Source organism: Leptonychotes weddellii, unplaced genomic scaffold (assembly GCF_054177405.1).
Source record: "Leptonychotes weddellii isolate Sample4059 unplaced genomic scaffold, ASM5417740v2 HiC_scaffold_3708, whole genome shotgun sequence".
NCBI lineage: Eukaryota > Metazoa > Chordata > Mammalia > Carnivora > Phocidae > Leptonychotes > Leptonychotes weddellii.
In genome coordinates, this window is record NW_027973350.1 from 1 (window position 1) to 12,317 (window position 12,317).

Below are 12,317 nucleotides of genomic sequence, written 5' to 3' on the forward strand. Positions count from 1 at the left end.
AAATAATAATAATAATAAATGAAGTATCATTAAGTCAGTGTACATCTTATCTAAATCGATAAGGTATGATTTAAAATTTCAAGAAACAGGGGCGCCTGGGTGGCTCAGTTGGTTAAGCGACTGCCTTCGGCTCAGGTCATGATCCTGGAGTCCCGGGATCGAGTCCTGCATCAGGCTCCCTGCTTGGCAGGGAGTCTGCTTCTCCCTCTGACCCTCCCCCCTCTCATGTGCTCTCTCTCTCTCTCTGTCATTCTCTCTCTCAAATAAATAAATAAAATCTTTAAAAAAAAAAATTTCAAGAAACAATCTATTGTGGCAATTTTACCAGCTTCATTTTTAAAAAATCTAACATTTTTAGTTTTGTATTCCCCCTGAAAGTAGTCAATGAATAAACAACTACCACCCAAGTTCCTGTGTCTCTTTAGAATGATACTCAACTTTCTCTAGTTTACATATCAAAGAAAAAAATGGAAGCACACTGTCTAGCTTAGGCAAATATTAGGCTAGTCAGAATTTTTAGGGATTAGTTCTAGGTACTACATTTGAAAACATACAATAAATAGATTCTGTCCAAAGGGTTAAGTTTCTGAAACTCTTATGTGATAAACATATTTCAAATATAAAGTTAGGAATACTTTGATTGAAAGGTGTAAATATGGGGAAGGACAAGATGGAAAGAGAGCCTCTTTCAGATTTGAAGACGATAATTTAGGAGAAATGTGATGTTCCGAAGCACCTAGCATACCATCCAGTATAGAGTTAAGTATACCATAAATATGAATCTCCATCCCTCCTTATGTGAGGTAGTAGGATTAATATCAACTGCAGAAGTTACAGAAACTTTGAGTCAAAACCCAAGAAACTGGTAAATTAACAATAGTGAACACAACTGCCTTAGAAAACAGCAAGTCCCCAGACTGGAGATATTCAAGATGAGGCTTAAAAGTTCTCTGCCACGAATGCTATAGAATTAGCCATTTCTGATTTACATACGAGTTTGGACCAACTGACCTCTAAGGTTTCTTCTAACTCCTTACAATATTGGGGTGATCACTAGAGAAATGATCACTATAATTTTTTCTTCTTTCCTCAAGTATGTCACTTAATGTAAACTGATAGGTTATCTTACCTATGAGATTCTTGCTCTCCTTTCATTTTCTCTACTTTTGATAACATATCATCAACTTTAAATGTTTTCCTGAAAGAAACAGATAAACAAAATAATCACTTCTCAACTGGGAAAAAAAAAAAAACAGATTACACTTCATTGTCACTATAATAGGCAAGTTGGAAATCTGATTTTGATTATTTTTAATAAGATAAATTGTGTATGGTTAGCCATAACAATGAATACTATATTGAAACAGTGTATGTTATATACAACAGACAACCCTTCAAGTCCCATCTCAAATGCTACCTTTTCCATGAAACCTTCTGTAATTATTCCCAAACCAAAGTGATTTCCCCTTACCTATGACACTTGGCTTATATTTATTTTGACATTTAGTCTCATAAATGTGAACTTGCATAAATATTTTATTTTTTCTCCTAGACTATAAGCTCCTGAAGGGCAGAGATTATTTTTCTTCAAGGAAAGCTACATCATGGTACCTTACATTTGAAAGGTATTCAAGCATCTGTTGGACTGAACCAAACAAATGCAAATCATGTTATTTTGAAACATTCATCTACTTCTATTAAGTAACCTGACAAATATGTGGTTGTACTATTACATAGAAATAAATACTTTATAAAAAATAACTGAAGTTAACAAAACATCCTCAAAGATTATTAGCAATGGCTAAAGTTAAATGATATGTCATATTAAAGAGATGGTTATCAACCACCATGGAAAAATTTTGGAAGTTTAGGGGACATACCCATCAAATCATAATAAAATTATTAGCTTTTAACTTTAGAAGTTTAAGAGAAAAAAAGTACTTTTTCCACAAAATAGAAACTTAAGAATAACCCCCACACACTCCCAAGCAATTTAAGAATGAATGGACTCTAAAACAAGCCTTATCTTAGTTCTTAAGGTGGTCTATTATTTTTGTCCTATAGACAGAAGCTAAAAATCTAGACCCACATATGTTAACTGGAAATGAATATTTCTTTTTATACTCATATATTTTTTTAAAACTTAAGACATGAAAAACTTAATGTATTCCACATAAATTACTTTGTAAAGCTTGAATTCATACACTAGAAATTACTAATACGCTCATTCCTCAAAAACAGCTATTGTACTCAACTACTATAAAAACTATCAGTAGAGAAATGTTAATGTAAATGTATTACAGTAAAATACTAATAAGGAAGAGCAGAACTGATGCAAACTATAGTTCAGGTGAAAAAACAGCCTCCATTAACAAAAGATCTTTAAAAAAAAAACTTCTCTCTTTACCTTTAGAGTTACTGAAAACTTCAATATTAATGTTTCATCCAATAGAGCATAAAAGGAAGTACTTTAGGAAGGATGGCAATACATTTTCAATCTCCACAGATAAGAGAGAAGAAAGAAGAAAAATGTAGGATTATTTTAGGCTAGTTACAAAGAACTTTCCAGTATAAATACTGAAATGTACTACTAAGGAAGGTTGTAAAGTTACTGGAAGCTTTTAAGAATAGTAAGTTTATCTTTATGCAATGATAAAGAAGAAATCCTGTCTGTAGAAAGAAAAGTTAAGACTGTAAGTCACAAGGTTCATTTCTTCCAACATTATGGAGGTGTGCATAGGAGAAGTGCATAGGAAAGTTGAATATTAACAACCATATGAAATAGGTAAGATCATAAAGGCAATCCAGCCTTCCTTAGGAAAAAAACAAAACAAACCACATAAGCAACTATATGAAAGCAGCCTCACTCCCAGCACCAAGTATGTCTGTTCTTTAGAAAGGTACTGCTACAGTAGCTCAGATTTAATAAGGGAAATAGTTATCAAAAGATCACCAAAAAGGAGAGTATTTTTAAAATTCAAGAAATTCTAGGAAACTTTCTTAGGAGGATCCAGAAACAACTTACATGAAATCTAGTAAAATGGATTCAATAAAAGAAGCCCTTCTCCTCACAAATATTTCTACTGAATAAGTGTTGCATTAGTCTATAGAATTTGAATATCTCTATGAAGTGAAACTAAAGTACAAGGTGAGTTTAACAAACACCAGAATTAATATCACAACTGAGTGTATGATTTCAAAGGGAATGATATATTTATTCCAACAATGGATATTATGCTGTTATAAATAGTAAAAAAAAGAGTTCCAAAAACATTGAGCGAAAGGATCGTATTAAAAGCACTTTTATAAAAGGAGTCCCACAAACACGTTTAACAAAGACCACAATCACTAGGCTAAATTCACCACCTTCTAAAGTCACCAACTACTTTGAAAAGAACAGCACTCATTTGAGGATATAAGCTGTATTAATTTGTTAAAAATTAGTTTTAATGTCTTTTATAAGCTAGGCATATAACAAAAGCATTAAGTGATTCCTAATGCATTTTTGCATGGAAATAAACTATGGAGTTTATATGTTTCTTGCCTGGTAAACTGCTGCAAAACTCCCCCAAAAGACAATTTTTTGCCTAAAGAGCAATAAATTAAAAGTAACTTCTTCTACCAAGCTTTTAAAAGTATCTCCACCTATTAGCAGACAACAGAAACGTATCCCACAATGAGACAAACAATCCAATAAACAAACATGACAAGAAAATAATGAACTTAAGATTTTAAACATATTTTTTAATCTATTTATGGATTAACTCATTATTTTGAAAAAAACTTAATCACTTCAATCACTTAAAAAAAAAATGGTTAAGTAACCTCTACACCCACATGGGCCTCAAACTTATAACCCCGAGATCAAGAGTCTCATGCTCTACCGACAGCCAGCCAGGCACCCCCAAAAAACTTAATCACTTTTAAATTAAAATCAGGCAGCATTCTAAATGACAACTCAAATGATCTTCCACATTAAAAATACTAGAGAAAAAAGTTAACTACTACTTAATAAAAATCTAGTTTTATAGAATAAATCAGCACACTACAGACCATAGGCCAAATCCCGCCTACTGCCTGTACCCAGACCACAAGCTAAGAATGATTTTTATGGATAAATATTTGCGACTGACTTGATATAGAACACTAACTCTAAACCCCAATTAAGGTAAATGTCATCTCTTCCCACCCCACAAAAATAAAAGTCTCACACTTCTCACTAGTAGGCATATTCTACAAAACACTATACTCAATTATTATATTTTAAATTTCATCAATAAAAAATTTGTGGACATTTGTTTTCTCTCTTTTTGTGTAAGTATCTACCTACAATCTCACTAATAATCTTAATTCTGCCTCCTGGACCACAAAGCCTAAAATATTTACTATCTGGTCCTTCACAGAAAAAGTCTGTTGAACCCTGGCATAGATCAAATAATGGCACAGATAGGCAAAGAACTGACAAATTTAATTCTGTTGCCTAATCCAACACCTTCTTCCTAGTTATTTAGGCTCTTGGCAAGCTTCACCTATTAAATGTAATGCACACAAGCACACAATCGCTCACATACTCTCTGTTCAGAAAGATTACTAGAAGACAAATAGTTTTAACATTTCAATCCTTCAAAGTACACCTACGTATATCTACAAAGCTAAACCAAGTCTTGCTATATAGAAACATGATGCTTACTTAGTAATCAGTAGGAGCCTCCAAAGGAGTTTGGTTTCAAAGTCTATTGGATGGCTTAATGGTTTTAGTGAGTCAATACTAACAATACCAAATGCTTAATACGAGTTCTCTCCTTTGAACTTAAAATTGTTCATTTGATATACTCAATAATCTTGCATGTAGGATAAGAAACTAGCATTCCATAATTACATATGGTTAAATATTACATGTTTTAAACAAAAATAAGCTCTGACTGACAAGTCCAAACTCCACTTGAAGACTAGGTAATTAAGACTTCTTGTTTTTTAAGGACATTCAATCTACGGACTTCAAAAATATTTCCTCTTCTAGAAAGACCACCACCAAAGATATAAAACAACACTTTCTGAACCTATCATTATGGAAGCAAATTCTTTATTGTTAGAACATATAAGAAATATTTAAAAATTAACCTAAATTTATGTATTGAAGACAGTTCCCCGAGCCCTTTAATATTTAAATCCTCAGCTTCTACCAAACTTGAAAATACTCATAGCACAAAGTAAAAATATTATTCAGTAAAATTACTTCACTCCACTACTACATCATTTCTACTAGGAAAAAAAAATTGGTAATAAACTGGGATTTATAAAAATGATACTATTAAAACACCTGGCAACCAATTCAACCAGTCACTTTTTCACCTCAGTTTTCATATTTAATCTTTAATTAGAAATAGTACTTTAAAACTTTAACATTGTTTGATCAACTCAAAATTAAGATTCATAAGATGTACCTTTTGATGTTTGTTCTGGAGTTTCGATGAGACATGTAAGTAAGAGTCCTGTGCAAAAATATTGGCTATAAAAAAAGTTTTAAAAATATTAAAATTAAATAGGTAATATTCTAAGAAAAAATAATATTCATTAATTTTATCGACTACTTACAGCTATAAGATTTCGAGTTCGAAGAAATCTATAGATCTGCGTTGGTTCTAGGTAACAGGAAACAAAAGGATTACTTAAGTTCTCAAGAAAATAACCAATCCAGCCAGTATTATAACCAACGTAAACCAATCACCTATATGAAAATCATGTACCGAATACTGACATCAAGAAAATTAGCATGCACAGTAACATCAAAAGACATTCAGTCTACGGCATATATTCACAAAACTCATCTACATTTATTTTAAATTTAAGGTTCTCTACAATCTTGTGCTTAAGTTTTGCATTTCTAAGGTAGCTACTTTTTAAACTAGTCTGTATGCAGAACTGAAGAGTAATTACACTGATTTAATTTCGCTAATTTAAACTATAACCCATCTCCTCCCCAAAAAGTAGCTGAAATGAGGTAGCTGGATTCAGCAAAAGAACTTATTGATGCTAAATAACAAAATAAAATTTTCACTTTTTAACTGGTCTTTTAAAAAATTTGGAGTAAGCCAAAACAGTAAAACGGTTTCCTAGATGTCCTAATGCAGATATGAAAGTCAGTCAATACTTAAAGAAATGAAACACAAACTATAGCTAAAATTTCCAATGAATATTTAGTTTTAATTGAAGTTTTTATCTATTTTGTTCAATGTAAATATTATCCCAATATGTAATACTACTTCAACACATATTTTTAAATTAATCAACAGATTTCTAGGCTTTTTAATGCTCTTTAGTTAAAATTCATTTGCCTTTATAGATAAAAAATATATTTTATATACAAACAATACCAGTTCCCTTAATGATTTAGTATCACATTTCTTTAAAGGCGTATCAAAATGAACTAAAGATAACTGACTATATCAATAAAAATATCAAAGCATTTTAACTTCTCAGAAATTAAAATCAATATTAGAGAAGAATCAAGTTGTTTTGTGATAAAATCTAGCACTTAATGACAGTTTACTCCTACAAGGTAGACTCATCAGAAAGCTTCAAAATAGCTTAAACTTTCTTGGCAGATTTGTCTTCTCATAACATTTAGAAAGAAATGTTTAAATTTCCACTTAATCTTCAGTTAGTTTAGTTTTAGTGTCAAATAAACGAAAAGGAGAGGAGATAATTTAGAAGGGGTACAAACATGTATGTTTATTGTCATCACTGCCCTTCAGTTCTCCACCATTTTTCCAATTTAAAGCACTCCAGATTTTTCAAAGTAGATTAAGCAAAAGTAAGACTGTGAATCTCTCTCAAGCAGGTTCAATATTCGTTTCAATAAAAACTGAAATTCCAATTAGAATTTCATGAAGCACTAATCAGAGAATGAAAGAAGGGTATTAAACAATGTAATACGTCTTTTCAAGCACAGCTGATACCATGCCTTTAACATATGCCACGGTAAAATTGTAAATAAAGACATGAGGCGGTAAAGCCGAGTTCATTCAAGTTTCTGTTATTTAGCCATTAGTGATCATCCAAATTATAAAATGTACACAAAAGCAAAAATGAAAACAATCACGATATAATACTCTTTAAAGGACAGTTGAGATTATTTAGTCATATTTTTAATAAATTCTATTGTTTCCAGACACCTTGCCTTCCTCTCCAAATCAAGTCATAGTTTTGCCCCTTAAGACCTTAAAAGCCGAAGCTGACATAAGAAAATGTTCTGGAATTAAGACAAGTACAACGGGCAAAATTCCGAGGTCATCTCAAGATAAGATACTTAAGCACTACGTGACTCAGTTTACGTACCCATGGAATGGGTGGATAGATCTGAAAGGTTTAAAGCATCAAAAGGTGCCATGTTAACATGCAGCACCAAGTTAGTGCGAAAGCATTTCAGGCAAATGACAATTTGGTCGATTTCACTGCACTCATCTCTTCACAGGCTTAATTTTGCTCCTCAAAACCTACAACCGAAACCCCTGTACTTCTAGAGTAAGAAAAGACATCAAAGAAAGCAAAAACTAGTCTTGGGATCTGACTGCATCCTCAGTCCAACTGTAACCTCCTCATCTAAAAGCCTGCTCTTAACGTGGGGCCCCACTGCCCAACCTCTCCTGTAAATCTTCAGGGAGTCAAGAACCTCACCTGCACCCCCAGTTCCACCTCCCCAAAGGCCCTACCTAGACTTCGGGCCCCCTGGGCCGTAATCTCTAAAGTGGGAACAGCCCCCTCAATTTCTTCCTTCACTCCCAAATCAAGTCGAGTCCCGGCGAGGAAGAGGGGCCCAGCACGAGTGTCCCGGCCCCCTAATGCTGCAAGAGGGGGTATTCCTGCTCTCAAAGCCTCAAACACACTCACTCTCAAAGGCCTGGAGGAAAAGCTCGTGGTCAGCCTGGACGTGCTCCATTTTCGGCTTCTTCACCGGTAACACCGCGGCCCCCGCCGCTGCCACCGCGGAGGAGGAGGAGGAGGCCGAGTAACTGCCGCCGCCTCCACAGCCCCCGCCGCCGGATTTGCCGCCCGACGCCGTCGCCGCCGCAACCGCCGCCGAACCCCCGAAGCCGCCTCCCCCGGACCCCGCGCTGGGCCCCGAGCCGCCCCCTCCCCCACCACCGTGCTTCTGAGGCGCCATCGCGGTTCCTGCCTCCTCCCCCCGCCAGCTACCCGCCGGGCGGCCCCGGAGAGTAAGCGCCTGCAATACCAACCGCTCGCCCCAGCAGGCTCCGGCGGACCGAGGGGGGAAGGAGGAGAGAGGGGAGGAGAGGGGAAGGGAAGGGAGGAGGAGAGGAGGGAAGGAGGGAGGAAAAAAAAAGTGTCTCCTCCTGAGAGCCCCGCTCCGCTCCGGAGGCCGCTCACCCTAGCCTGGCCTCGCTCCGCCCACTTCCCCCGCCCGGCGTCCTGATTGGCCGGCGGGAGCGCGCGCCGCCCGGCCGCCCAGCCCGTTGGCCCGCGGATTCTCCCGTCAGTTACGCGGAGGCGCTTCTCGCGGAGGCGCGGCTTGGTTGGCCCGTGCGCGCTGCCGATCGCGAGCCCGGCCGCCTCTTTGAACTGAATTCGCGGGAAAATTAGGGGTCGGAGCGGCCTTCCTGCTGGCCCCGGTGCATTGTGGGGAGAGAGGGACCCGGCGAGCGGCTTAGGGAGCCGTTTCTCGCCTTCTGAGCGTTGTCAGTCACCGCCCCCAGGGGGGTACAAGACCCCTGAAGAGAGGCGGGCCTCTGAGGAACTGGGGTGCGGGGCCTGTTAAATGAACTGAGATCCATTACGGATCTTCGAGTCTCTAACTTAGCAGGAAGGGGCCTGACTGGGAGTTGGGTGGGTCGTTTCTCGGTAGAGGAACTCCCGAGGCGGGGATCGCGTCCCCTATCCCCTCGCCACCACGTGCCCCAGCCACCCCTGGCCGAATCCCACCCCGCAAAGCCCTTGAGAGGATGGGGGCTTCCCGGGGGCTGGGGCTGCGGCTGCCGCTGTCGGACGCGACCGGGCTCCACCAAAGGGAGCGGTTTATATGTAACAGGAATCACCTATAAAATGAGGAAAACTATTTTTGGTAGGTGATTTGAAGCTTCAGGATCGTTAACTGAGAAAGTCGTGTCTTCTCAACATGCTGGAAGCAAAACCTACATACTTGATCCCCCCTCAGCCCGCCAGGCACCATAGGAGTGGTCAGAGGGGTAAACTGAACGATTTCTTAGAAGTACGTACAACCTTGAGAACCTATTCATTTTGCGCTCAAAAACTTGAGAGGGAATCTGTTGTTTTGCCTGTCCTGCTTAAGAAGATAGATACATAGGCCCAATTTAGTGTCCTCGTACAGACAGGTTTGGAGTTGAGCTAATACTCTTATTAAAGATTTGAATTTCAATTTGGACAAGGTGATCTCTAAGATGTTCTAGCCAATTCAAATACTGTGATCTTATATTACGTTAAAATGAAACATTATCTTCCAAAATCCCAATCTATAAACCCAGAACCATTTCATATTTTCAATAACACTTTTCAAATGTCTGCTTTGGGACCTTTATAAAAGTTAACTGCAAACACTGTTTACAAAACAAGTATCTTCGGAATGGTTATTCAAGCGGTTTCCAAAACTAGTGTCTTTGGAACAGTTATTCAGACATCTGAAGTACTGCTTTTAATCAAAGCATTTGCTACTTAAGAAAATGAGCTCTACAAATGACGTGTTTAATATAAAATTTGGAATTTCAGGAACACATCTGAAATGAGGTATACCTGTTGCTTGATTTTAAGTACAGCCTATATTTTCAGTAAGATAAAAAGTTCAGAATGCTCTCATTTGTTCTACTATTCTGTACTCTCTACTTCAAAAAAAAGAGGGTTTTTTCTTTTTTAGATTTCTGAAATAAGCCTTTTCTGATTAATGCCACCCCACAGACGTTTGTGGGGTTTTAGATCTTGGCAAACTGCTCACCTTTAGCTTTGCAGGGTTAGAAAATAAGGTTTCATCATTTGGTCGGGGTCTGGAGAATTAAATCACACTAGACAAATCACAAAATATCGTTATAAATGAGAATGCTAATTTATTAACAGTAAATATGAATGACCAGCAAATGATCCATCATTTATACAGGATTTTCCCTTTGTGGGGGAGTGGGGGGGAAAGGTACAATCCAGGAAAAAGCAAGTCACGGATTATCACCAGTCTTTGAAGAACAGAGAAATGGAGGTAAGGGAGTTGGGATGTTCTTAAAGGGTATTTCCCATAAGAACTCCATATTAGCAATCTTGACTTCGGCATGGGCATGGTTTTGATGTACAGTAGTTAACCAGTACTGGCCATGAGAATCCAAGCCAACCATGCTGTGGGAGAGGCATAGTATCAAATTCTCACTTTCTGTATTCTTTGTCTTGAATGTATGTAGAACACAGAATTCCATATTACCTGGGACAAGGTAGAGTTAATTGATGAGTTATCTTTTTGTCCCATAGGTAAAACATTTAGAGGTCATCCCATGGTTGGTTGTTTCTGTGGCCAGCTAATTTATTTTGTGTTGTTATTTCTTAAGTTTGGGGTGGCAACTGTTTTTTAAACTTGTGCCAATTCACCATCAATGACATATATATGTTTAGTCTCCTTCATATGGAGTTTGAATTGCTTTCCAGGGTTTTGTTTGTTTTAGCCTTCGTGCCATATCTGGAATTGAACTGTAAACTCCTAAAAAAAAAAAAAGGCCATTGTCCTTTATATATATGTATATATGATAGACTATATATATATATATATTTCCTAGCATAGGATTAGATATGTGAACAAGGAAAGAATAGCAACTGTTTTAACCTTTATAGTTATCAATATACTTTTATATGTATTATCTCACTTTTTCATAATGATCCTATGAAGCTGGCATTATTTTCATTTTACAGATGAGAAAATAGGCTCAGAGAAATTAAATGTTCATTTAGTGGCAAGGCTGTGACTTGAACACAGGTTTTTTAAACTCCAATTCCTATGCACCTTCGCAATCAGAAGAAAGTTATTCTTAGTACCTCAAAAGTTGACTGGGTCTTTTTTTAAAGTTTGTTTTTAAAATGAGGCCCACCTAGCTTCTCTTACAAAACAGAATTGTTTTATACTCCTCCCTATTGTGCACTCTTTCATTAGTGCCCCCACTTTTCCTTACACAGACTTCTTCTGTGCTGGGATTTTTAACCTTTCTTATGCCATGGACTCCTTTGGCAGTCTGATGAAGCCTATGGACCCCTTCTTTTAAAAATGTACAAATATGGGGTGCCTGGGTTGCTCAGTCGATTAAGCATCTGCCTTTGGCTCAGGTCATAATCCTGGGGTCCTGGGTTCAGAGCCCCAAGTGGGGGCGGGTGTCCCTCCTCAGCAGGGAGTCTGCTTCTCCCTCTGCCCCTCCTCCACCACTGGCAAGAGCATGGGCACTCGCACTCTTTCTCTCTCATATTTAAATAAAATCTTTAAAAAATAAAAATGCATAAATAACCTATCAGATTATAAAGAAAATCAATTACAAACAAACCAAAATAGTAAAACATCAAGTTGTGATGTAGGTGCTTCTTTTTTTTCTTTTAAATAAGCATTATGGCCAATGTGGGGCTCCAACCCACAGTGCCGAGATCAAGAATTGCATGCTCTCCTGACTGAGCCAGCCAGGTACCCCAGTAGGTGCTTCTTTTTGAAGGCACTAAATAAAATCTAGAACCAGATCCAATCTAATAACTATCATTATTCAAAGTAATGATGAGGGCAAATAATATTTTGAGATACCTGCAAGAACTGTAATTTGATATGGAAATATCTGTAATTTCTCCTGGAAACAAAGCCACAGGCACTGCTAACACTACTGTGATTTATCACTGATATTAGTAGTTGAAGAAAATACTAATTTCAGGGGCGCCTGGGTGGCTCAGTTGTTAAGCGTCTGCCTTCGGCTCAGGTCATGATCCCAGGGTCCTGGGATCGAGCCCCGCATGGGCTCCCTGCTCTGTGGGGGGCCTGCTTCTCCCTCTCCCACTCCCCCTGCTTGTGTTCCCCCTCTCGCTGTGTCTCTCTCTGTCAAATAAATAAATAAAATCTTTAGAAAACAACAACAACAACAAAAACAAAGAACGTGTAGCTAATACAAGACTGTTAAAAAAAAGAGAAAGGGGGGCGCCTGGGTGGCTCAGTTGTTAAGCGTCTGCCTTTGGCTCAGGTCATGATCCCAGGGTCCTGGGATCGAGCCCCGCGTCGGGCTCCCCGCTCTGTGGGAAACCTGCTTCTCCCTCTCCCACTCCCCCTGCTTGTGTTCCCTCTCTCG

The 12,317-nt window shown here is 38.0% G+C and overlaps 1 protein-coding gene across 1 annotated transcript; it reads right to left on the reverse strand.

Moving 5' to 3' along the window:
- Positions 1-368: 368 nt before the first annotated feature.
- LOC145719286 (polycomb protein SUZ12-like) lies at positions 369-8,413 on the reverse strand. Its single transcript, XM_081810784.1, has 4 exons — positions 7,891-8,413; positions 5,596-5,642; positions 5,445-5,509; positions 369-1,198 (listed from the first exon to the last, which is right to left on the reverse strand). Exons 1-4 carry the CDS (start codon positions 8,162-8,164, stop codon positions 1,126-1,128), a joined length of 459 nt encoding a protein of 152 aa, XP_081666910.1. The 5' UTR covers positions 8,165-8,413; the 3' UTR covers positions 369-1,125.
- Positions 8,414-12,317: the final 3,904 nt, after the last annotated feature.